Below are 27,664 nucleotides of genomic sequence, written 5' to 3'. Positions count from 1 at the left end.
CCTGGATGTGGATCAGGAATGAAACAGCCTAGGATGGAATGTTGCATCTCTAAGCCTTCCCTCTAAGCTCCTGCCTCCTTTCCCCCAAGTCCTTAGGAGGAAAGCTGTAGGATCTTATTTGGCGAGCTACTTTTTCTGCCCTCATCCTAAAGAAGCGATGCCCTCGCTTCTTGCTCTTTTTCTTTCTAGGGCCTAGTTGGAACTAACTGGGCTTGAGTGAGTCTGGGCAAAGCCTCTTTCCACTGCATGGATAAGTCCAACTCGTAAGCTCTTGCTACCGTTCAGTCGCTAAGTCGAGTCTGACTCTTTGCATCCCCATGAACTGCGGCACGCCAGGTTTCCTGGTCCTTCACTCTCTCTCTGAGTTTGCTCAGATTCATGTTTATTAAATCCATGATACCATCTCATCCTCTGTCACCCCCTTCTCCTCTTGCCCTCAATCTTTCCCAGTATCAGGGTCTTTTCCAATGAGTTGGTTCTTCACAGCAGGTGGCCCAAGTACTGGAGCTTCAGCTTCAGCATTAGTCCTTCCCATGGATATTCAGGACTGATTTCCTTTAGGATTGACTGGTTTGATCTCCTTGCTGTTCAAGGGACTCTCAACAGTCTTCTCCAGCACCACATTTAAAAGGCATCAATTCTTTAGCACTCAGGCTTCTTTATGGTCCAACTATCACATCCATACATGACTACTGGAAAAACCACAGCTTTGACTATACAGATCTTATTGCAATATTCAGGCTCAAATTGAAGAAAGTACAGAAATCCACTAGGCCATTCAGATATTACCTAAATCAAATTCCTTATGATTATACAGTGGAGCTGACAAATAGATTCAAAGGACTAGATCTGGTAGACAGAGTGCATGAAACAGAGGTTGGTAATACTGTACAGGAGGTGGTGACCAAAACCATCCCCAAGAAAAAGAAACACAAGAAGGCAAAGTGGTTGTCTGAGGAGCCCTTACAATAGCCGAGAAAGAAGAGACGTGAAAGGCAAAGGAGAAAGGGGAAGATATACCCAGCTGAATGCAGTTTCAGAGAACAGCAAGGAGACTTGTAAGTAGCCAGTGAATCACTAAGTGGAGTTCTTCCCTGATGTCTTTTGTTAACATGGGTTTCACTTTTTCCAAGGATAATCCCTTACTGCCACACTGTTGATTTAAACAATGACCAAAAAAATGTGTATTAATTTAAAATTAAACCCAGCCCAGACTGTTCTGGTCTGTCCCAATTTGGGGGGCGAGGAGGGTATTAAAATAAGGTTTAAGAAAAAAAAGAATGAGGCAACCTAGACTTAATAATGCAGAGAAGGCAATGGCACCTCACTCCAGTACTCTTGCCTGGGAAATCCCATGGACGGAGGAGCCTGGTGGGCTGCAGTCCATGAAGTCGAGAGGAGTCAGACATGACTGAGCAACTTCACTTTCACTTTCATGCATTGGAGAAGGAAATGACAACCCACTCCAGTGTTCTTGCCTGGAGAATCCCAGGGACGGGGGAGCCTGGTAGGAGGCTGTCTATGGGGTCGCACAGAGTTGGACACGACTGAAGCGACTTAGCAGCAGCAGCAGCAGCAGACTTATAACGATAGTTTTGTAAACATATAGTAACAGAGAATCACTATGATGTGCGTCTAGAACTGACAGTGTTTCGGGTCAATTATACTTCCGGTTTAAAAAAGGACACACAGACACAGGACTCCAGTCGGTTCTGCAAGTGAAAAATATTTACAATTGCTATGATGCTGCAAACACTAGTTACTGATATAATTTAACGTATGATAAAATTGGGAGGAGAGGATGAGGAAGGAGAGGTGGAAGTATTCAGTCCTGGTCTCAACATTTATAAATTTAGTGTTAGTCACTCAGTCGTGTTCGATTCTTTGCAACCCCATAGACTGTAGCCTGCCAGGCTCCTCTGTCCATGGGGATTCTCCAGGCAAGAATACTGGAGTGGGTTGCCATTTCCTCCTCCAGGGGATCTTCCCAACCCAGGGATTGAACCTGGGTCTCCTGCATTGCAAGCAGATTCTTTACCATCTGAGCCACCAGGAAAGCTACTTTTGGGGGGAATCCCCTGGAGGTCCAATGGTTAGGACTCTGTGATTTCACTGAGGGCCTGGGTTCAATCTCTGGTTGGGGGACTAAGATCCTGTAAGCCACACAAGAATCCTGGTTGGTGTAGATCAGCCTACCAAAACCCTGCTTTTTTCTTTTCCTTTTATTCTATCTGTATTAGACAACAGATGGTAACTAAACCTACTAATCATTTCACAATATATGTATATGAAACCATAAATGTTGCACATCTTAAGCTAAATCAGGGATGTATGTCAAATATTCCTCAATAAAACTGGGGGTGGGGGAGGGGAGAAGGCTGCATAAGTGGAGATGAATTCAACCCCTTTATACCCAAGTGTGCCCAGATGGAGTCCCACCTGAGACCACAAGGAGTGACGGCCCAGGGTCAGAGATTACTGCTCACTCTGGCTAGTACTAATCCTACCCTGGGAGAACCAACCCCGCCTTCCCCCCAGCCCAGATGCAGGTGAGGCTGGGTCAGCAACAGGAGCATTTCAGTTTCTAAGCTGCAGCATCTGGGAGTCTCCCCAAGTTCCTCTCCCCAGCCCTGCTCCCTCCCCCTGGATCCAGACGTAGACTTTCAGATCACACTGGGCAGACACCGGGTCCCATCACCAGACAAGAAATTACGTAATTTGGGAGCCGGTTTCTGGAAGTCCCTATCTGACACGAGAGGCCTTATGTGATAACATAATCAGAGGTCTGAAATAATCAAGAACTGATCGTTACAGAAGAAAAAAAAAAAGAGGGCTGCTGGCCAAGGATCCGAGCAGCACTTCATTCAGCTGAAACCAAGAAGAGCTTTCTGGTCTAATCCACAAAGTGGAGAAGGCTAGGATGTTGGCTTGGGGCTTATGGGCCTCTGAGACTGAAATGGAGGAACTGCTGTCCCAGGAGGAAGGAGGCTTATTAATGACCAATCCCCCGTTCAGTGAAAACGAGATTAACTCAGGTGAAGGTGGATGAAGAGGAATAAGCTGTTCATACAGAGGGAGCTGTTCTTTGGCATCTTTACCTGGCACTGGAGGTTTAAACTAATTTGACACAACAGCCCCAGGCGCTGGTTCTGGGAACTGGTCCCCCATGACCTCGCACGGGCCACTCGGAGGACCCTGTCTGGGGCCCTCAGCCCTCAGCTCTTTCCATCAGAAACTCTCTGGGTGCCTCCCCCTTTCTGGTTTTGATTCTGCTTTTTAGTTCAGTTTTCTGCAGGGAACTCCAACTCGGCATGCCTAAATGCCCAGCCGTAAGAGATGCGTGAGCAGCAGTGTGGCTCAGACCAGAGGTTCTCAAACCCCGCCTCATCACCAGCATCTGTGGGCCTGGGGGTTTGTTAGAAACAGAAAGGCTTGGGCTCCACCCAGACTGACTGACTCAGAAGCTCCAGGGGGCAGGGGGGACCCAGCAATGATCTGAGTTGTAACAAGCCCTCCAGGTGATGCTGATGCCTGCTCAGGCGTGAAGGGCTCACCCCCTGATCCAGCCCTATGAACCTCGGTGACACTACACCACCCTGAACCTCAGCGTTCCCATTTGTAAAATGGGGGGAGACTCATAGTTCCACCTCAACGCTGGGTTGCTGTGAGGATTAAGTAAGTTAATTTTATTAACACAAGGCTGCTATTATTGATTAGAACCACCGACATGTCTGACAGTAAGAAATCCGGTGATGCAGTGTGTAACACTGGTGTTCTTTGTTCGTTCTGCTGCTTCTCAGCTATGCAAATCTCTTCCAGGCTCAGGACCACAGTTTCTTCTACCGTAGCACACACACCACGTGTGCTTTTCCCATGAACTTGTCCGTTTTCTTTCCGTGGCTTTTGAACAGGGTCACTCTTCGGGACAGCGTTCCTCTCAACCTGCCTGGGCTCCGGTAATGGTTCCCTAGGTGCCACCAGCCTCCTGCACCCTCCTTTCAGCCAGAGGGATCGTCCAAAAGAAGAGGGATCTTCCAACCTGAGTGTGTCACCCACCTCCAGCTGAGAAACTTTCCCTCAGATTATAATTCCAAGTCCATATGGTGACTCTCAATTCTACCCTTGATCTTTCATGCTCAGCTCCCTGGCTCCCCTAACTTAGCCAAGCAGAAGGCCATGCAGTTCCCAAACACCCACAGATTCCATCACACTGCTGGGCCTGTGGACATGCTGTTTCCACCAGCAGGAGAACCCTCCCATCCATCTTCCAGCCTTCTACCCTACTGGCCCAAGGCATCCCCTCATCTGGATGCCGGCTCTGGGGCCCTGGGCTGACTTCAGGACCACTGGCTCCTTGCTCCTCCACAGCCCCCAGCACTTCCCTGCCTGGGAACCCTCTATCCATCCCACAGTGCTGGCTTATTGGCCCTCAGCCTCCTCTTCCATCTCTCCTTTGGGGTGGTCAAGGTCTGTTCATTTCTAGGTACTCAGAGCCCAGCAGAGCCCCTGGCACAATGAAGTACTAAATGGTGGAGAAAGGAATTAGAAATGGAGTTTCCCATGCTCTCATTAACAGTCTATGCCCAGCAGTGGCCTCTGGGCTGCAAGGGGTAGGGCTGGCATAAAGGAACAGGAGGGGACTTTCTGGGGCTCCAGGGATATTCTGTCTCAACAGGAATTTGAGTTATCATTTGTCAGAACTCATCAAATGGGTAATTTAAGATTCAGGAATGTCACTATGTAAATTTACTTGAAGGAAGAAAAAAAAAAAAACCAAAATAGAACCATAAAGAGATATTGAGTTCTGCCTAATGATTCGCATGGTTAAGTGTGCGGATGAAGGATACTGGTGTCATTTCAAGGTCAGTTTTAAAGACCAAAAATCTTAGCCGGCTGGCTGGCTAGACAGATACGTGATAAAAACAAGTTTAGCAAAATGTTAACTTGTAGGCAATCTAGCTGGCAGGTAGATGGCAAGTACTCACTGTATCTTCCAACTTTTCTGCAGGTTTGAAACACTCCATGTAAAATATTCCATATTTATGAAACAGGAATAAAAATACCTCTTCCACCAAATGAGAGAGTAATTTTTAAGAATGTGCTAACCTGGTGCTTTTCCACCATGAACCAGCTGGGGATCTTGTGAAAACGAGACCCGGACTCAGCGGGACTCAGAAGGCCTGAGACTCTGCATTTCAAATGTGCATCTGTGGGGGTGCTGATGCTGCCGGTCCGAGGACCCCCACTGTGAGAAGTGGCAGTCGGGGGGGGGTGGGGGGGAGGCGGTCCACTACCTGCCACATTTGCTCCTGATGCCCCCAACTGCCGATGGCAACCCTGACCCCACGCCCTAAGTGGTAGCCTCAGGGCCAGAAGATCAAAGGATCCGACCCTGGGGACAGGCAGGAGCCCCAGAAAGCCCCCAAGGTCTGGGCCCTAGGCCTGCACGCGGAGGGGAGCAGCCCCGCCAGGAAGCAGGGCCAGGACACGGCTCTGAGTCACGCATTGGGCACGGGGCCAGCTGGGGAGGACGGCGCTCGGTGACTCAGCAGGGGGAGCGGCCCGGCACCGCCAGCCCCACCTGACCCTGGGCTTGGCTGACCACTCTCGCTGAGGACAGGCGACATGTGACGGCTGCTTGGAGAACGGGACAGGGACTGGGGCTGGACCGGCCCCACTTCCTGGCTCCACTGTGATACCAGCCCGAAGAGTGACAAGGGGACAGCAGAGGTGTCACCTGACATGTCCTCCTCCCAGGTCACAGGCCTCGGCTCTGGGGTGGGAGTGGGTCGGGGTGGCGGGTGGTGGGGGGCAGCTGGCATCAAACTGAGCCTCAACCCGTTTTCAAGGATGGGACACTAAGGAGAAGTGACTCACTCGAAGTCAAATCCAAAAGTCACATAACTTGATCCCCAGTCTTCATCTCAGTTGTGGTCAGCTGATCTGCCTAACAGGATGGTAAGCTTCCCTGGGGGCGAGAGGTAGACAGTATTTTTCAAAGACGGCCAGGCATCACCTGCCATCTAACATGCTAGTCCTACAATGAGACCTGGCCACTCCCAGGTCTAGAGTTCACTCTCTCTTGGAATACACACTCTTACAGACCAGCTGCCAGGCTGCGAGGAAGCCTAGGCAGCTGGGAGGAGACCACGTGGGGCCTTCAGCCAGGAGCCAGCACTAACCACACGACCTGTGAGCCTGGAAGCCTTCCAGCTGCTATCCAAGGGCCACTGCAGAAGAGACCCTCAGTGAGAACCACATGGCTGAGCCCAGCCAATGCCCAGGCCTGTGAAACATCCTAACGAAAGACTGTTGCCGTCCTATGCCACTAAATTCAGGGTGGGTGTGTTAGGCAGTGACATATAAGCCCAGCAGGCCACTGACCACATCTTTTCACACACTGCTGTGTCCCCAGAACCAAGCACCATATACAACACGTGCCTAAGAACTATCTACTGAAGGGATAAAGGGACACAGGTGAAATTAAAGCCCAGGGTCTGCCTGCCTCCAGAACAAGTCTCTCCTCCTGTTACCACACTGCTCCACCATCAGACTGAGGCTCTAAGTCCCCAGGGTGGCAGGGCAGGCCCCACGCCCAGGAACTGCAGGAAGTTCAATGGGAGGAGGAAGTCAGCTCTGTGAGTCACCCCAGAGCGCACACACCCAGGAGAGAAGGGAAAGGAATTTTATCTGGATCCCAGAGGGGACCAGAAATCAGTAATTCCCCATAAAGCATCAGCAACAGTCCACAGCGAGCCTGAAGAATCGCAAGATCCACATGTGGGCCTGTCTGCCTCCCACGGGCTCAGTTTAACCCCCGAGTACCCCAGGGTCTGCAGCCCCTCAGGGGGCTGTGACTTGTTCCTTGTGATCCCCAGCTCCACAGAAGAGCCTGATATCTACCCACACCCGTGCACACGAACACCGATCAACAGCAGACATGAGACCCGGAGACATCTGAGCCTCTCCTCTGTGACAGGGAGGAGCTGGATCCCCTGGTGCCCATGCATGGCTGCTGCCCTTGTGAACTTTATACGTACACAATACACACACACACAAACCCACAAAAACACACAAATGTGCACATTCACACACATCCACATGCATACATGTACACGTACACACCTCACATATACACACCTATGTGCATAAACACACATATGAACACACACACACCCCCACACACTTTGCTAATTTCTCCAATCCAGCTCCTCCTAAAGGAGGGAGATGGCAGAACAAGGCCTCTCCTAGGATGGGACATGCTCCGCGGTTTCTAAAGCTCACGCTGGAGCATCACCGCCTCCTCTGAGCTGATGCCCCCCCTGCCCCAGGTCCTTTCATCGCCCACAAAAGCAGCCACAGCCTTTTGCTGAGGTCCAGGCCAAACCCCACAGAACCACATCCGAAAACTGCTCCTACTGCAATTTCGGCCATTAGCAGCTGACTAACCACGAACAATGCATCAGATGATTGCTCCAAAGGCTGCCCATCCCTCTTGGAACAAAATCCAAACAGTTCACCAGGCCCAGAAGTGACTGTCCCACCTCTCGGAGGCCATCCGCAGCCTCCTCCTGCCTCTTGCGGCTCCAGCTGCTCTGGCCTTTCCTGCGGTGATGGTGACATTCACGGCAGCCCTGCCCCAGGGCCTTTGCACCTGAAACCTCTCCCCCTGGATACCTGCCTGCCTGGCTCCCTCGCTCCTTCAGGTCTCTGCTCCAGTGAGGGGGATCCGGTGAGGTGGGCTTCCCTGATTGCTTTTATCAAAACCACACACAACCCCCAACCATCATCTCCCCCTCCTTTCTGTGCATGTTTCTTCACAGCTTTAACCACTACCTAACTGGTAGGATATATATACTTGGGTCCTGGGTTACTGTTTGTGCCCCCGCCCATGAAAACATGAGCTCCAAGTGGCAAGAATTCTGCTTTATTCACTGCTACAGCCCTGTGCCCAGGTCAGAGCTTGGCACTCAGCCTGGATGGAAGAAGGGCGTGCGGGGGAGGAGGAAGGAAAACAGCATGGAGGGAAGCGGGGAGGAAGAAAGGAGAAGGACCAGGGTGATGAACAGCCACGTTCCTCCCACCAGCAGAAGAGCAGCCACGCCACCCTGCCCACTGATAACCCTTCTGCACAAGCAGGATTTTCCTCAAACTGGTGCACAAGACCAAGGGTCTCAAACTCAAATCCTCCAGGGGCCAGGCACATACGCAGGTGAGAAGAGCAAGACTGTCTAACACACCAGGGAGCACTGAGGACCGCGGCAGGAAACCAGGGCCACGTGCCTCAGCGCTGGCCGGCCGCTCGCATGAGGAATAACGGCACTGATGCTGCCACAACACTTTTCTAGAAAACCTGGACAGTTAAGAATGCCTGTGGAATTTCCTGATATTTAAATGTTCATTCATACTGTCTAAAACCACTACGCCCACCAAATGGGCTGGAAGACACAGCTGTTTACAACTAGAAATGGGACACCCTCCTTAAGTACCCTCCAGCCACGTCTGCGGCTTGGTTTTTCCATTGGTAAAGCGGGGAGGAAGACGTTGTGGCCAAACACTACGGCCAAGCGTTTGGGGAAGACAGGATGAGCTCCCAGATGGACGGTGCTGGCTCATATCAGTGTGAGCTATACTGTGTCTTCTGCACACACCCACATGCACACATGCGTGTCTCTGTGCTCATCTGTGATCACACTTACGGGGTCGTTGATGGTTTCGGAGAACAGGGGCGAGCGGTCAGAGAAGCAGGACAACACGAGCTGGATCAGCACGAGGCTAAAGTAAATGTAGAAGGTGACATCGCGAAAGACATCAACTCGGGCATCCTGCACAGGAGGGGAAGGAGGAGAAGGAGCAACGATCACTTTCTAGAAGCAGCTGCAGGGGGCAGGTTATCTTCCGGGTTATCTCCCCTTCAAGATAACAGAAGACAGGTGTTTACATCATGGTGTGGTCCACCCTGCCTGGTCAGGGCAGCTGACATGGAGAGGAGCCCCAGGCTTGGGAGTGGATCAGACCTACCTTCAAGGCCTGGCTCAGCCCACACTGGCCAGGGCCATGGGGCTTGATCAGCTTACTTAACCTCTCTGTGCCTCAGTTTCCCCACCAACAAACAGATCAGTGGCTCTCAACAGGAGGGGTGACTTGGCCTTCCAGTGAATATCTGGCAGTTTCTGGAGACATTTCTGTTCAGGGGTGGGAGGGCTACTGGCACGGCCCCTCAACATCCTGCAAAGCACAGGACAGCCCTCCCCCAGAACAAAAGGAAGACTCGGGCCGCAAATGCCAATCCCTGCTGAGGCTGAGACACCCTGCCAGGGGGACTGTGCGATGGCAGTAAGATTACTCATGAAAAAGACTCAGTCCCCGACCTAGCACTCTGCAAACACGGACTCAACAAATGGCAGCTGCCATCACTATCAAAGACCGCCTGAAATGTACATTGTAGGTGCTCAATAAATGTTTGGTCACTCCTCCCTGCTTTACCTAATGCCAGCTTCCGATTAGCCCGAAGGCGGCAGGGAACAGCGGGACAGTCTGAAATGACCCGCTCTTCACAACTCCTAGGAGCAGCAACAAGGGCCATTTCCCAGCTGGAGTGGCACCAATGCAACGTGGGAACCAGTACAGGGCCCCCCGGAGGCAGTTGCCCTGCAAACACCACTCCCCACGCTGCATTCCAGATGAAACACACAGAGAGCTGACCTGCTCGGCTGTCACCACTGACAGAGGCTCAAAGAATGGTGTGCATCTGCCTGCTGCTCCTGCCCCTGACAGAGGCACAGACAAATGGGGCTTGGAGGAAAGAAGATTCTAGAACAAAGGCTGCATGGGGGGAAGGGAAATCCCCAGGGAAGAAGCCAGACCCACGTGATAGCCATTCTCTGGTTCCCAAGGAAATGCATGGTTTCCACGCGAGAAACATGGAGCAGAAGGAACAGGCATCTCCCGGGCGCCGCTAAAGGAAGACATGGAACAAGGTCACACTTACCTCTTTTAAGGCAGTCATGATTTTGGATCTCAGGATGGCAAGGGCACACAGTAGGGCTATAAGCCAGAAAGTGAGCATGATCCCTGAGGACTGGACTCCCCTCCTTCTCTCGATCTGAATTAAAAAGGTAGCAAGCAGCTGGAAGAGAAAAGCATGCAACAAGAGTTGTCGGGAAAAGGTCGGGTCCCCAAGGCCTCCCCAGTCTGGGGCCTGGCAGATGCAGGACCCGGAGGAGGGCTGCCCCCAGAACGGTGGTAGCAGAATGGCCTGGCTCCAGTCCCAGCTCTGCTCTCGCCTCGCTGGGTGACCTTGGGTGTGTCACCAAACCTCTCTGAGCCTCTGCTGCCTCATCTGCAAAACGGAGGTGACAACAGTATTCATCTCGAAAGCCATGAGAATTTAACAAGATCCAGGATGGGATGGAAAAGTTGGGGCGGGAGGAGGGCCGGTGGCGCAGGCAGGGAGCTCAGTTTATCACAGAAATCAGCACGTTTTTTCTTAAAGGACCAGAGAGTAAATATTTTAGGATTTGTGGGCCATGGAGATTCTTTCACAACCACTCCCATCTGCAGTGTAGCATGAAAGCAGCCTCACATGAGACAGGGAAGAGTGGATCTGGTCACCTGCCAATAAAACTTTATTTAAAAACAGGCTGTGCCCACCCCCTGCTTTAGAGAAGGAAGTCCAGCCTAATGCAGTGGGCTCGTCTGCCTCGGGCAGCAGTGGTAACCACTCTCCTTTACTGAGCCTCTCTTTGCTCCGCCTCCTAGGACGCACTCACCTGCACTGACTCAGTGCAGCCTGTTTTCAGCCCCAGTTTGCAGATCAGGAAACTTACTTAACCTGCTACAGACAGATACATAGTTGTCTTCAGGGAACTTCATTAGAATGACGGTGGTGTGGTGGCGGGGGGGATTCATTTCCTGGTACCCTGAGCTATGACTTCCATTTTACTAGTGACTCAGTGATCAAGGGGAAAGAACAATGAAACCACTTTTCCTTGAAAGAAGGAGATGCCCCCGCCCTTCCGCAGACAGCCCTCTGAAGGCAGACCCCAATGCTGGCCACAGTCATGAACCTGATTCCCAAGGAGCTATGGGCACCCAGGGCACTGCCCCTCAACCCCCAGCTGCCAGAAACCTGGATGTCTGTTCTCATCCCCGGTCCTCTCGTCTCCTTCCCTCCCTGCATCTCTCCATCAGCAACACACCTGGCTCTGCCACCAAGGCCACCCTCAGTTGACCCACCACTCACTCTGGTCTCAGCCTCCATGCCCCTGGCCCAGGTGCCCCTGGGCCCCTACTGACCTCCCAGCTTCCACTCCTGCTCACAACCCATTCTCACCACGCTCAGCTCTTAATTAAGCACAGCCTGCCATGCCACACTTTTCCCTTTCGGGTGAGGGGTTTTAACCCAGGGTCCATGAGGCTCTGGATAGAAGCCAGGGGGTCCATGAACTCGGACGGGAAACAATCATAGCTTTGCTTTCCCTCATCAGCACCACCAATGACAGCTGAAAGCAGGAAAGCTCAATGGCATCAGCAGTGCCCGGGGCTCCGTTACCGCTAGAAGTCACACCCGAAGACAAAAAGCGAAAGGCCTCTCCTCCAGCTACCATGGACGCTGGGCTGCTGTCTGGAAACTAAGGAGGTCTCACACCTGCTGGTGGACCCTGAGTTGAGAGGCACTAATAAAGAAGCCCATATTTTTGCTGTTTACTGTTTTGCAAACTGTGATTAAAGATAACTGGTTTCCCAGCCCAAATGTCCTGCAACTGAAGAATCTATACAGTCCATACAATCAAACACACTGAGCAACTGTGGAAAAAAATAAAATAAAATAAAGGTCTTTGGAACAGCAGAGACTGAGAAGTCAGACTCCAACTGCTCCAGCCTGCATGGTTCCATGCACATGATTTTCTGGAAAAGGCAAAGTCACAGGGGCAGAAAATATAGCGGGAGTGGGGGAGTGGGGGAGGGCAGGGGCAGCATGAGGGAGGTTTCAGGGGGCTATGAATTGTTGTGTTGCTGCGAATCTCCATTGTGGGCATGGTGCTTACCTGACAGTATTGGTTTATCAAAGCTCATCAATGGTTCAAGGAAAAAAGTGAATTTTACCCTATGCAAAATAAACCTCAAGTAAAAACATAAATGGACCTCATTAAGATCTTCATACATACACATATGTGTGTATGACTGGTTTCCTCCACAAGCCTGTGTGTTTGATGATTTTAAGAACACTATTCTGAGACCAGACTGGCAAAGAAGAAAGGGGTGTGTGGCACAGAAAAGGTCTGGAAACCAACTCTGGGACTGAAAAACAAGGCAAATCCCGCTCACCCTGCAGCTCAAGGCCCTTCAGTCAGCTCCCTGCCCTTCCACAGCCCCTGCGCCCCTCCTCACTGCCTCTGCCCCAGCCACACAGGCCAATGCTCAGTCTCCCCTGCTCTGACCCCAGGACATTTGCACGTGCTGGTCTCGCCACTGGATCCTCCCTATCTCTAGCCCCTTCAACTTTAACATCCTGCTCATTCTTTATGCCTTAGTTCCATCATCCTTTCCTCCCTCCTCCCAACAAGACCAAACCAAATTCACCCAAGACAGCCGTATTTCTACTGTGAGATCTTCTCATTTCCAAATGGCGGCCACTACTTACCATGGTGATGCCCAAGAGGGTTGGGCTGACCAGGAACACTGGGGCCAGGAGCTTGCCCATACTTCTTTCCCAGAAAGAGTAGAAGAGGTCTGCCCAGCAGACGATCCATAGCAAAAACCCCAAGGCCTGGAAGAGAAGTACAGGCACATCTTACAATGGACAGCCCTGGAACTGCCCCCAGCATCCCTGCAAAAAGCTCAGCCTCAGAGGAACTGGCTACCCCCTAAACCATCGCCTGCGGTCTTCAGACACAGTATACATCCTCTGGGATCCAATCAAGTCCTAGGCAGGGTGAGCCAGTATCTATGCCGTCCCATGCTGGTCTGTGTCTCCTCTGTACCCCAGCCATGACTCTGTCTGTCACTATTCTCCCCAGCACCTGAAGACTCAAGTCTCTGACTTATCGACATCCATGGCCTACATGGGGGCCCTCACACGATGGCCATTCATCCAACAATATTAAGCCAACCAAAATTTACTGGGGCCTACTATGGGCCACAGACGTGAAGGATAGAACAATGAATAAAACAGACAGAAGTCACTGCTTTCACGGAGCTGTGATTCCAGTGGATGGAACAGGCAAGAGACAAACCGAAAAATACACAGTATAACGCTAGAGAGGAATGAGTGGCATGAAAAGTGAAAGTGTTAGTCTGTCAGTGGTGCCTGACTCTTTATGAAACCATGGACTGTAGCTGCCCACCCCCAGGTTCCTCCGTCTACGGAATTCCCAGACAAGAATATTGGAGTGGGTAGCCATGCCTTTCTCCAGGGGATCTTCCCAACCCAGGGATGGAACCTGGGTCTCCTGCCTTGCAGGCAGATTCTTTACCATCTGAGCCATCAGGAAGAAGAAATAAAACAGATAAGATAGGGTGGACAGAGAAGGCCTCTCCTATCAGGTGACATCTGGTGAAGAGCCAACGGTGACTACTTGAGGGAGAGAACAATTCGGGTAGAAGGCAAAGCAAGTGCAAAGGTCCTGAGGCAGAAATGTGTTCAGCAGGTTCATGCCTGCTGTGGCATGAGCCGTGGGTGTGACAGGAGGTGGCTTAAGAGGAGCCTGGAGCCACATCAAGCTGGGCCACTGAGCAGATGTCCAGGTTTTACTCCCTAGGATGAGAAGTTACTAGAGTGTTTTTCAGCAAGGCACAGACAAAATCTTACAGTTTTTTTAAAAATATTTTTATTTCTTTGGCTGTGCCTTGCCTTAGTTGTGGCATGTGGGATCTAGTTCCCCTAAGGGATTGAGCTCAGGGTCCCCTGCCCTGGGAGCATGGAGTCTTAGCCACTGGACCACCAGGGAAGTCCTCTGGTTTACACGTTAAAGGGAGAGGTTGCTCTCCATGAAAAGTACAAAGTGCTGCCAGAGGTCTAAGAGGAAGACACCAGATCCAGCTGAAAACAGGGGAGCAGACAGCATGGTGAGATGGCTTGGAATGTGGTCTGAGCAACGGTATCACAGGCAAGGGGACAGCTTCGGTAAAATCATTCAAGTTTACCTGTTTGCCAAGGGCTTATGGAAATCAATCTCGGGAAATGGGGCTTTAATAAAGGACAGAGAGACACATGCTAAGAGGAGAAAGTGGAATGCACACACACACATACACACATATACACACACACATACAGGATATATACATGCCCTTCATGTGTCTCCCCCAGAAAGCTCATTCTTACAAGGGGCATACCAGCACCTGTATAGTGGAGAAACAGACTCACTGACCAGATGACCAAAATTAAGCCCATCAATGAGGGGCAGATGGATACCACGTGGCCTTAGATGTAACCCAGAGAAGGACCCGTGGCCCTTTTGTAGTTCTCCAGCCAGACAGGCATTAGTGAATCAAACCGTGAGAAAACATGGTCCCAAGAGCCCAAGTTGAGGAACTGACTCTAAATTAACTGGCCCATGTTCTCCAAATATGTCAGCATGATAAAAAAACAAAAAACAGTGAAAAGTTCTTCCAAAATAACAGAAAAATAAAGAAACGGTGTGACTAAGTGCAATGAATGACCCTGAATTGGGGGAAGGAGGAGGGGATGCTGGAAAGGACAGTATTGGGACAAGTGACAAAAGTGGAATATACATAGTAGTTTTTATTTTTTCTTTTAAAGTATTGTGTCCATATTAAATTTCCTACATTTAATTGTGCTATTGTTACGTAACAGAATATCCTTTTTTTGAGAAAAGATACACTGAAGAAAGGGCAAAGAGACATGGTGGATGCTAGCTTTTCTCAAATAATTCAGAAAAAAATAAATACTGTGTATATGGAGAGAGCAAAGAGAGTAAGATGTTAAAATATTAAATGTGGCAGAATGTTAAAAATCGGTGACTATAAATAATGGGTATTCAGGGCTGAGGGAGTACCTAATATCATCCTTGCAATTTGTCTGCAATTTGAAACTATTTCAAGATAAAAAAAATTTTTTTAATTAAAAAGACATCCTTGGTCAGGGAGGAAGACCTCCATATAATCTTGTGAGATAGATTCTATCACCCCCACTGTAATCATGGGGAAACCGAGGCTCAGGGAGGTTAAGAAATTTGCTCAAGGAAAAAAAATTCTTAAAAAAAAAATTTCTTCCCATTTCTTTAATTTTGTATCTATATGGGATGGTGCATGTTCATTAAATTTACTGCAATAATCACTTCATGACCTATGTAAGTCAAATCATTGTGCTGTACACTTAAACTTAATACAGTGCTGTTTGTCAGTTAGATCTCAATAAAACTGGAAGAAGAAAGAAATTTGCTCAAGCTCATATAGCTAATAAGTGGCAATGCCAACATCTGAACCCATGTCTGAATTCAGAGCCCCAGGCTTTATTCACCACATTATTATTCTGTGTCCTAGTAAAAGGCAGCTCAGGGTCAATTAAGCAGAAGGAACACGTCAGTTATCACAAGCAGTCTTCCCTACCGCAGCACACACCCCACCCCCCAGTACGCACGCACATCACAATAAAACCCCACGAGACTTACAGTCTTGGCTTTGTTGAGATGTGTCATCTGAATGTAGCCCCGGTCATGGTGGGAGAGATAGAGGAAGTAGAAGGGGAAGCAGACCCAGAGGTAAGAGCAAGGCACCCACACGAGGACGGTGTTCTGAAAGCACTTGGTGAAGTCGGGGTTGCTGGTGTTCCACGTGACATTCCACTCCTGCGGACACAAACACAGGCCCAGGTAAACAGGACGCCCCCAGGAGTGTGGACCAGGGGCCTGCGTGGAGTTCAAAGCTACCTGCTGTGGGGTTTAGGAATTAGGATGCCCTCCCAGGCAGAACAGGCAAACTGGAAAGATCAGTAGCCAGAAAGACTTCAAACAAAGAATGACAAACGAAAGTTATGTCTCACCTTCCCTCACAGGTAAGTTCCTGAGACAATAATGGGCAGGTTCCATTATTGTACAAAAGATGGAGACCACCACTTAAAGGAATCCTTAAGGGTATTCTCCTATAAATCGACTCATCCTTTAATCACATAAATCATGCCTACTTTACAATCCTGTGAATTAAGAGCTTTCTAATATTCTTCTTCTTTATCATCCCTATGATCCCCATATCGCTGTATCAATGCATCAGTGATGGCATGACAGTGATCACATCATGATCACTTTCATCAGCACCATCAGCGTCACTATAGCGGTCATCATCAGCACCACCATCTTTGTCACTGGCATCAGCATCGCCATCATCCACCATCATCAGCACCACCATCTTTGTCACTGGCATCAGCATCACCATCATCCACCATCATCAGCACCACCATCAGCAGCATGACCACCAACAGCACCACCACCATAGATAATACCCAAATTGCAGTTCTGTGTTCGAGGCCCTATTCTAAGTTCTTTGTATGTATTATCTCCTTTAATTCTATAATTACTTAATCATTTCTTTCTTAGAAGGGAAAACTACAGCACAGAGAGGTTCAGTGATTTGTCCAGTATCTCACAGTACCTACCCCGTTATTTGGTAAGACCTGGAGCCTGACTCAGACTCAGGCAATTCGATTCTGGAGTTCCTGCGTTTAACCACAAAATTATCCAGGCTGAGAAACAAATCTGTCTTACTTTTATCTTTTTAAGAAGCCACCTGTATTGCATAAGAGACAACGCCAAATAGGTAAAAAGATAAACACATACATAAATAGAGCAGGTATTATCTGCCCAAGAAAAAAACTTCAACCAGCCTTCAGACTTCTGTACTGGAAATTTTAATTCAAGCCCTGATCTGACCACTGAACTGTTTGTTATATGACTTTGGGGAAAGGTATTACCCTATCCAGGGGTTTCAATTTCCTATCTCTACCATAATTAGGCGGGATAAAATTAGAGGTCTGAAACAGGTGACTCCCAGGCTGACTAGGCCCACAGAGATGATCTGCAGTTATTGTTGGTACTTTAAACATGCCTTTTAAAAAAAAAATCTCAGTTTAGCTGCCAACACTTAAAAATGAGGAAATTTCACATAAAAGTTGGATTTCCAGTGTCTCTTTAAAAAATAAAAAACCAGAAAGTCTGGCAGGACTGGGCCCAGATTCCCGCTTCACAGCCATTGGGAAGAACTAGGGAGGAGCCAGTCTTTGGGTAAGGTTCATGCCGTCCAGAGGCCAGTCCCTGTGCAGCACCCTCCCCACAGCACTGTCTCCCCACAGCACTGTCTCCCCACCACTGGATATGTGCTCTCCAGACACCTCTGATTCCAACAGCCTTCCCAGAATCAGATTAAGAGAGACCACCAAGGAACTCCAAGGAACCTGGATTCTTAAAACTCCATGCAAGCTTTAAAGCCACATCAAAGAACATTACAGAACAGAAAGTAATGGGAATAAGCGGACCATTTTACATTTGATGATCAATCAAAATCTATGTTCTGAGCTTTATAAAAGAGACCTAGATGTGTACCAGTGCAAGCATACTTAATGCTACTGAGATGTACACTTAAAACTGGTTGCTGCTGTTCAGTCACTCAGTTGTGTCCAACTCTTTGCAACCCCATGGACTGCAGCACACCAGGCTTCCCTGTCCTTCACTTTCTCCCAGAGTTTGCTCAAACTCACGTCCACTGAGTCAGTGATGCCATCCAACCAGCTCATCCTCTGCCACTCCCTTCTCTTCCTGCCCTCAATCTTTCCCAGCATCAGGGTCTTTTCCAGTGAGTAGGCACTTCCTATCAGGAGGTCAAAATATTGGAGCTTCAGTTTTAACATCAGTCCTTCCAATGAATATTCAGGGTTGATTTCCTTTGGGATTGATTGGTTTGATCTCCCTGCTGTCCCAGGGACTCTCAAGCATCTTCTCCAGCACCACAATTCAAAAGCATCAATTCTTCAGCACTCAGCCTTCTTGATGGTCCAACTCTCACATCCATATGTGACAACTGGAAAAACCACAGCTTTGACTATACCGAACTTTGTCAGGAAAGTGATGTCTCTCCTTTTTAATACACTATCTAGGTTTAAAAATGGTTACGATGGTTAAAGAAAAAAAAAGGAAGAAGAAAAAGAAAAGATTTGACTTTAAAAACAGAGAGAGAAAGATCTAGTATTAAGTAAGTACCCAAACTGGTTCTTCAGAGGTATAATTATTCTATGATATAAATGGTTATTCTTCCAGAACTAAGAACAAGGAATTATTGAAAAATAAACTTTAAAAGGTCAACACAGACAAAGGAATTTAGCTAGGAAACTTTTAGACACAAAGAAACCCTAAAAAGGACAAAGTTCATGCCTCTGTAGACTTGGGCACTTGGAAGACAGCCTTGGAAATAATTTATCTGATCATGGAGAGGAGTAGTTTATATCAAAGACTAATTATTTTAACTGATTTCACACCTAAAATTCTTAAGATGATGGTGAAAAGGGGGATTTAACTGTTGGTGGTTATTATAATCAAAGCAGATTCTGGCCAGAAAAAACGCATTCCAAAGGAATTTGCCTTTGTACTAAGAAAACAATACTGAAACTTAATATAGAATTATATATATAACTTCCCTTGTAGGAAGGGCTTTCCTGGTGGCTCAGCTGGTAAAGAATCCGCCTGCAAGGTGGGAGACCTGGGTTTGATCCCTGGGTTGGGAAGATCTCCTGGAGGAGGGAAAGGCTACCCACTCCAGTATTCTGGCCTGGAGAATTCCATGGACTAAGTCCATGGGGTCACAAAGAGTCGGACACAACTGAGTGACTTTCACTTCACTTCTCTATGTATATAAGAAGCTTGGTTCATATATGAGACATTTCAATCACCTGATCCTTGCCCCAGTTACTCCTTGACTGGACTTCTGCAGTAGCTTGCTAGCCACACCCTGCTTCCAGACCCTCTGGGCCTCACCTAGTCCTCCCCACCACAGCCAAACACATTTTCTATCTTATACATCTATACCTACATCCAGATATAATTATCCACTCATCTGTGAACCCTTCCACCCACCCACCCACCACCCAGGCACCAAGTCATTCATCCATCTACCTATCTATCCACCCACCCACCTCCTCTACCCATGTACCCATCCAATGATCCACCCACCCACCTACTCACCCACTGATTCATGCATCCATCCACCCACCTATCCACCCAGGCATTCATCCATCTGTTTCTTCTACAATTTCTCCCGCCCCATTTCCCAATGTGTCCACTTGGCCTCTCTTCGTATTAATTGACTTTTAATAGGGAACACATTTCTGTGCTAAACTTTCCCCAACTACCCAAAATGGTACACTGTGAAAAATAAGTCTTGCTCGCTGAACTCAAAGCTCTCCCTTCCTACCCCACAGGCAAAACTCCTATATTGCTAACAATATATCGTTATTCTTCCAAATATAGTTTATCTACTTGGTTTCCCCCAAAGGTGCCATAATACATACTTGTTTGGCACCTCACTTTTTTCCCCTTAATATTAGAAACTGATCTCTGTCAGAGCCAGAGATCTGCTTTATTCTTGCTAGTTTAACTTCATTTCTTTTGAACAAAGGGTAGAAGTAACAAGCTACCTCCCCCTCCTGGTCCCAGACTGGTCCCTCTCTCTAGAAGCGACACCATCCATTTCTTCTGTATCCTTCCAGGAAACATTTTATGCATCTATAACAAAAATAAATACATATCTTCTGTAATCAAATGGAGAGAAACATACTCCATACCCTGTTCTGTACCATCCTTTCATCTCTTAAGAACAGATCTGAGAGATTATTCTACTCTGCACATTTCCTCATCCTTTGCTCCAGCTGTTTTGTCTTTCATCGTATGGATGGGCTTGACCTTATATAATCAGCTAATGGGGCACTAGGCTGCTCTTACAATGAAGCAGTGAATAAATCTAGGAAGTGCCTCATTTCACACAAAGCAAGCATATTTGTAAGATAACTTTCGAGACGTGGACCTGCTGGATTAAAGGGTGTATGCATTTAAAATTTAAACGGTTGCTGAATCCAATGGGTACCATCAGTTTATTCTGCACCACACAAAGTACCAGGGTCATTGCTTCCCAAACTACAGTATATTATAAGCTTTTGATATCTGCCAATCTGATAGTGGAAAATATCTCCCTGTAGCTTAACTTCCTTTCTTCTTAATGATGAATGAAACTGAAGATTTTGCCACTTTGTGTGTTAAAAGCAGTTTCTTCTCCTAAGAGGAAAAACCATAGGCTTAAATACCTATGAGTTATTAAATGGGACAGATGTGAACACCCATCTCCTCTGGGTAACAACCTCCAATAGCCTCCCGTCACCTTTCGGAGCCAATCCTTGCTTGCTGCATGAGGCCTTCCACATCCACATTCAAGCTCCATCTGTTTCTTCTATGATTTCTCCCGCCCCATTTCCCAATGTGTTAACTTGGCTATTCATTCAAAGGAGCATTTATCAAGCCTGTGTCAGGCACCATTCAAGGAACTAGAGATTTAGGAAGGCCTGTGGTCCCCGCCTTTAATGCATTCCCCAATTGCTGATCCAATGATTGATGCTTTGGGATATGTCTTGCTAGATGCTCTTCCTGCCTTTTCATAGTAACAAACTCCTACTCATCCTTCAAAATCCAACTCAGAGACACCTCCTTTAAAGAAGCCTTTCTCCTGGGCTTTCCTGGTGGCTCAGTGGTAAAGCTGCTGCTGCTGCTAAGTCACTTCAGTCGTGTCCGACTCTGTGCGACCCCATAGACAGCAGCCCATCAGGCTCCCCCGTCCTTGGGATTCTCCAGGCAAGAACACTGGAGTGGATTGCCATTTCCTTCCCCAATGCATGAAAGTGAAAAGTGAAAGTGAAGTCGCTCAGTCATGTCCGACTCTTAGCGACCCCATGGACTGCAGCCTACCAGGCTCCTCCGTCCATGGGATTTGCCAGGCAAGAGTACTGGAGTGGGGTGCCAAAGAATCCACCTGAAATACAGGAGACAAAGGTTCAATCCCTGACCCAGGAAGATCACACAGGCTGTGATGCAACTAATGCCCACGCGCCACAACTACTGAGCCTGAGCTCTAGAGCCCGGGAGCCGCAACTCCTGAAGCCCGCCTGCCTAGAACCCGTGGCTCTGCAACAAGAGAAGCCTCCGCAGTGAGAAGTCCAGGCACCGCAACTAGAGAGTGACCCTGCTCACTGCAACTGGAGTAAAGCAGCAACAAAGACCCAGCATAGCCAAAACAAATAAACAAATTATTAACAAAAAAAAAAAAAAAAAAAGAGCAGCCTCACTCTCCAAACTATGAGAACAGCTCCCCCACACTGCAATGATGACTTACTTGTCCATCAGTACCTCTGTCCTGCCAGGACTTCTGACTCTTCTCCTCCTCACCCAGCAGGGACCCAGAGGTTACTGAGTAAACAAATGACCCAAACCATGCCTCCCGTCCCCAGCATCATTTGCTACTTTGTTTTTCCAGAAACAATCCATCCAGGTAGAACTTGACTATGACCCTGGCTTTCTGGTCGGATGAATGTGGATTAAAAGTCAGGCGCTGACCGCACTTGCACTTGCGGGTCACTTAATGTCTCCAAGCCTCCATCTCCTTACCAATGTGGCCAGGGAAAAACATGCAGGCCTGGAAGAACTATCAAATGGGTCTGTGCTTTGTACCAGCTGGCATGGTCTAAAGGTAGTAAGTGGTGGCTATTAGCTGCAGACCAATAATTAATAATAATCACCACCGCCACCCTCAGCGCTGCCTAGCATTAGGAAGCTTCAAGGACAAAGAAAAATTCAAGTTCGGAAGTGAGCAAGCAGAAACTCGGGAGCATCCGAGGACACAGAACTCCGGGGAAGGAGAGGTCGGAGAAATGCTTAGCAAAGGAAGGGGTTTGGGTTTATTCTTCAGAAGGCAGCTTCCTCCCCAGAGCCAGATGGCCAGCCCTGACTGAGAGGGCAGAGGAGGAAGGAGGCACGGCTTGAGAAGAGGAAATCTGACCGTGACCTTGAACTTGCACTACCTCCACGGCCACCCACCAATAGTGGCCCTGACCACAACTGTCACAGCAGAGGTGTAACTAGGTCAGGGGCCTCTGCTGTGTTCCTCACTGGCCAGGTCTCTGATGAATCCTTTGTCCAAAGGGGGCTTCCCTGGTGGCTCAGTGGTGAAGAATCTGCTTTCCAATGCAGGAGGCCAGGGTTCAATCCCTGGGTAGGGAAGATCCCCTGGAGAAGGAAATGGCAACTCACTCCAGCATTCCTGCCTGGGAAATCCCATGGACATAGGAGCCTAGAGGGCTACAGCCCATGGGGTCAAGAAAGAGTCGGACAAGATTTAGTGACTAAACAACAACTGTCCAAGGAAACTGATCCCTGCCCCGATGCCCTTGATAACTCCTGGAGACAGGCAGTGGGATCCCCTCTACTAAGGGTTTCCGGGGGAAACAGGGAATGCTGAGGGCCATTAAAAGGCTTAAGGAAGGAGGATTCATGGAGACTACCAGCTACTTGCTGCCCCCAATCCCAGAGATGACAGCTAACCCTAGATTTCCTCCCTAGAGTCTCTGCCTCCTCACACAGGGAGTTCCAGAAATCAAGCTGGTTGGAACACTGCCCCAATTCTGCTGAGCTTCCATCAGTTCAGTTCAGTCGCTCAGTTGGGTCTGACTCTTTGTGACCCCTGGACTGCAGCATGCCAGGCTTCCCTGTACATCACCAACTCCCGGAGTTTACTCAAACTCACGTCCATTGAGTCGGTGATGCCATCCAACCACCTCATCCTCTGCCATCCCCTTCTCCTCTCGCCTTCAATCTTTCCCAGCATCAGGGTCTTTTCCAATGAGTCAGCTCTTTGCATCAGGTGGCCAAAGGATTGGAGCTTAAGCATCAGTCCTTCCAATGAATATTCAGGACTGATTTCCTTTAGGATGAACTGGTTGGATCTCCTTGCAGTCCAAGGGACTCTCAAGAGCTTTCTCCAACACCATAGTTCTAAAGCATCAATTCTTCAGCACTTAGCTTTCTTTATAGTCCAACTCTCACATCCATATATGAATACTGGAAAAGCCATAGCTTTGACTAGACAGACCTTTGTTGGCAAAGTAATGTCTCTGCTTTTTAATATGCTGTATAAGTCGGTCATAGCTTTTCTTCCAAGGAGCAAGCATCTTTTAACTTCACGGCTGCAGTCACTACCAGTGATTTTGGAGCCCCCCAAAATAAAGTCTGACACTGTTTCCACTCTTTCCCCATCTATTTGCCATGAAGTGATGGGACTGGATGTCATGATCTTAGTTTTCTGAATGTTGAGTTTTAAGCCAGCTTTTTCACTCTCCTCTTTGACTTTCAACAAGAGGCTCTTTAGTTCTTCGCTTTCTGCCATAAGGGTGGTGTCATCTGTGTGTCTGAGGTTATTGATATTTCTCCTGGCAATTTTGATTCCAGCTTGTGTTTCATTCAGTCCAGCATTTCTCATGCAGATAATATACTCTGCATATAAGTTAAATAAGCAGGGTGATAATATACAGCCTTGACTTACTCCTTCCCCAACCTGGAACCAGTCTGTTGTTCCATGTCCAGTTCTAACTGTTGCTTCTTGACCTGCATACAGATTTCTTAGGAGGCAGGTAAGGTAGTCTGGTATTCCCATCTCTTGAAGAATTTTCCACAGTCTGTTATGATCCACACAATCAAAGGCTTTGGGCATAGTCAATAAAGCAAAAGTAAATGCTTTTCTGGAACTCTCATGTTTTTCTGATGATCCAATGGATGTTGGCAATTTGATCTCTGGTTGCTCTGTCTTTTCTAAATCCAGCTTGAACATCTGGAAGCTCATGGTTCATGTACTGTTGAAGCCTAGCTTGGAGAATTTTGAGCATTATTTTGCTAGCATGTGAGACGAGTGCAATTGTGCAGTAGTTTGAACATTCTTTGGCATTGCCTTTTTTGGGGGATTGGAATGAAAACTGACCTTTTCCAGGCCTGTGGCCACTGCTGAGTTTTCCAAATCTGCTGGCATATTGAGTGCAGCACTTTCACAGCATCATCTTTCAGGACTTGAAATAGTTCAACTGGAATTCCATCACCTCCACTACCTTTGTTCATAATGATGCTTCCTAAGGCCCACTTGACTTTGAAATCCAGGGTGTCTGGCTCTAGGTGAGTGATCACACCATTGGGGTTATCTGGGTCATTAAGATCTTTTTTGTACAGTTCTTCTGTGTATTCTTGCCACCTCTTCTTAATATCTTCTGCTTCTGTTAGGTCCGTACCATTTCTGTCCTTTTTTGAGCCCATCTTTGCATGAAATGTTCCCTTGGTACCTTAATTTTCTTGAAGAGATCTCTAGTCTTTCCCATTCTATTGTTTTCCTCGATTTCTTTGCATTTGATCACTGAGGAAGGCTTTCTTATCTCTCCTTGCTATTCTTTGGAACTCTGCATTCAAATGGGTATATCTTTCCTTTTGTCCTTTGCCTTTAGCTTCTCTTGCTTTCTCAGCTATTTGCAAGGCCTCCTCAACCATTTTGCCTCTTTGCATTTCTTTTTCTTGGGGATGGTCTTGATCTCTGCCTCCTGTACAATGTCAGGAACATCTGTCCATAGTTCTTCAGGCACTCTTATTAGACCTAATCCCTTGAATCTATTTGTCACTTTCACTGTATAATCATAAGAGATTTGATTTAGGTCATACCTGGTCTAGTGGTTTCCCCTGCTTTCTTCAATTTAAATCTGAATTTGGCAATAAGGAGTTTATGGTCTGAGCCACATTCAGCTCCACCGCTGGGAAACAAAGTTCAGTGATGGGAGACGCAGTCTAGAACATGAACATCAGCACTGGCCCAGGCTCTGCATTTCCAGGGCTCTGGTGCAAGAAAATCTTAGAGAAAGAAAGGCACCCCCAATCTCTGCAACTGAGGCTTTTCTTCGCAAGACATGTTCGTTACCCTTTTATGTCCCTCTCTCCCCAGCATTGAAATTCAAGGATCTGTGGAACACGCTCCAAGCCTGCTGAGCCCACAAACTTTGGGAGTTCATAAAACTTCTATTGTGTGGTGTCACGTGGTACTCTTACCTCGCTTAGCCCGCTCGAAGCCAGCATGTTCTGAGCACCATGGGCCACGCTCATCACTCGGCCCTCAGGAGAAGTGGCACTGCTGTTCTCCCCAATGCAGATAAGGAAACCGAGGCAAGATAAGACATTTTCCCAAAAGTCATGCTGCAGTGGATATGAGTTGTCCAAGGCCCACACATATTTTCCCTTCTTTGATAACAGCGGGAGCTCTTGTTCTTACACAAATCTTTTGGTCAGCCACATGCTTAGGGCAAAGCTCCAGGGAATAAGTCTGCTAATCAGCAGCTCCAGAATGTGGTCCAAATCAATCCAATCACTGCAAGGACACATGCTCCCTTGTCCCCAGTGATACAGAGTGAGGATATGGGGTTTACAGGTGTCTTAGCCATTTTATACTGAGCCATCACTGACTCCATGGACATGAGCTTGAGCAAGCTCCGGGAGATGGTGAAGGACAGGGAAGCCTAGCGTGCTGCAGTCCATGGGATCACAAAGAGTCAGACAAGACTGAGCAACTGAACAACAGCCATTTATAAGGAAAGCATCAAGAGTCGGCAGTGGAGGGAAGGGGTGGCACCACTAGGGCATGTGTGAAAATGAAGCTGATGTCATGAAAGGCAGAGATGAAAGAAAGTAAGCTCGGTGTTTTGTAGGCTGCTGGATCAAGCATCACCTGCAGCACGCCCTCCCAGTGAATCTCTGCAATAAATTCAACGGTTACACAAGTTTGAAATAAATTTACTCTCACCTGCAACACAAATCATCCTAGTAATACAAGTTCCGATCCACTGCGTCAACTTTTATTCAACAATACAATTCAGAATTTGACACAAGTGAATTTAGGCCGCAGATACACCGTTACTACTAGCATACTGCTGGGTAGGTTGCTGTCCTCTCAGGCTCAAAAAGCCCACCAGCAAAATGGAGGTACTATCATCTCCTTCACAGGGAATCATAAAAAGCCCTAATAAATACTGATTATTACTATTATTTATAAGCTCTTCAGCTGAAATTCTGGAATTCATTCTTCTTCCTATTCTCTTTTCTCATCACCCCTCCTCCCTTCTGCTCAAAACTACCTGTCCCCTTGTCCCTTTTCTTACAGGTCCAATTTTCTTCTCTGTTTGCTGTGTGACCTTAGACCAGTTATTTAACCTCTCGGCATCTGGTCCCATCATTTCATTCGAAATAGATGGGCAAACAGTGGAAACAGTGTCAGACTTTATTTTTCTGGGCTCCAAAATCACTGCAGATGGTGACTGCAGCCATGAAATTAAAAGACGCTTACTCCTTGGAAGCAAAGTTATGACCAACCTAGATAGCATATTCAAAAGCAGAGACATTACTTTGCCAACAAAGGTCCATCTAGTCAAGGCTATGGTTTTTCCAGTGGTCATGTATGGATGTGAGAGTTGGACTGTGAAGAAGGCTGAGCGCCAAAGAATTGATGCTTTTGAAGTGTGGTGTTGCAGAAGACTCTTGAGAGTCCCTTGGACTGCAAGGAGATCCAACCAGTCCATTCTGAAGGAGATCAGCCCTGGGATTTCTTTGGAAGGAATGATGCTAAAGCTGAAACTCCAGTACTTTGGCCACCTCATGCAAAGAGTTGACTCACTGGAAAAGACTGATGCTGGGAGAGATTGGGGGCAGGAGGAGAAGGGGACGGCAGAGGATGAGATGGCTGGATGGCATCGCTGACTCGATGGACATGAGTCTGAGTGAACTCCAGGAGTTGGTGATGGACAGGGAGGCCTGGTGTGCTGCAATTCATGGGGTCGCAAAGAGTCGGACACGGCTGACTGACTGAACTGAACTGAAGCCTCACTTATGACTACAGCTAAGAATCAGTTCAGTTCAGTCGCTCAGTTGGGTCTAACTCTTTGTGACCCCATGGACTGCAGCATGCCAGGCTTCCCTGTACATCACCAACTCCCGGAGTTTACTCAAACTCACGTCCATCGAGTCGGTGATGCCATCCAACCACCTCATCCTCTGCCATCCCCTTCTCCTCTCACCTTCAATCTTTCCCAGCATCAGGGTCTTTTCCAATAAGTCAGCTCTTTGCATCAGGTGGCCAAAGGATTGGAGCTTAAGCATCAGTCCTTCCAATGAATATTCAGGACTGATTTCCTTCAGGATTGACTGCTTGGATCTCCTTGCAATCCAAGGGACTCTCAAGAGTTTTCTCCAATACCACAGTTCAAAAGTATCAATTCTTTGGCACTCAGCTTTCTTTACAGTCCAATTCTCACATCCATATATGACTACTGGAAAAACCATAGCTTTGACTAGATGGACCTTTGTTGGCAAAGTAATGTCTCTGCTTTTGAATATGCTATCTAGGTTGGTCATAGCTTTTCTTCCAAGGAGCAAGCATCTTTTAATTTCATGGCTGCAGTCACCATCTGCAGTGATTTTGGAGCCCAAAAAAATAAAGACTTTCACTGTTTTCATTGTTTCCCCATCTATTTGCCATGAAGTGATGGGACTGGATGCCATGATCTTAGTTTTCTGAATGTTGAGTTTTAAACCAGCTTTTTCAC

At 47.9% G+C, this 27,664-nt stretch overlaps 1 protein-coding gene across 4 annotated transcripts in view; it reads right to left on the bottom strand.

Moving 5' to 3' along the window:
• ABCC1 (ATP binding cassette subfamily C member 1 (ABCC1 blood group)) overlaps nt 1-27,664 on the bottom strand; it is a 152,283-nt gene that overhangs the window by 87,460 nt on the left and 37,159 nt on the right. For all 4 annotated transcript variants that reach the window (XM_055561633.1, XM_055561634.1, XM_055561636.1 and 1 more), the window contains 4 exons: nt 15,636-15,812; nt 12,647-12,772; nt 9,992-10,129; nt 8,700-8,825 (listed from right to left, as the gene is read on the bottom strand). In XM_055561633.1, coding sequence (XP_055417608.1) covers nt 8,700-8,825; nt 9,992-10,129; nt 12,647-12,772; nt 15,636-15,812 — 567 coding nt within the window. The remainder of the gene's footprint in view (nt 1-8,699; nt 8,826-9,991; nt 10,130-12,646; nt 12,773-15,635; nt 15,813-27,664) is intronic.

This window comes from Bubalus kerabau, chromosome 23 (genome assembly GCF_029407905.1).
Source record: "Bubalus kerabau isolate K-KA32 ecotype Philippines breed swamp buffalo chromosome 23, PCC_UOA_SB_1v2, whole genome shotgun sequence".
Lineage (NCBI taxonomy): Eukaryota > Metazoa > Chordata > Mammalia > Artiodactyla > Bovidae > Bubalus > Bubalus kerabau.
The sequence above is the reverse complement of the archived record's forward strand: the minus strand, read 5'-3'. Positions and strand labels throughout refer to the sequence as shown.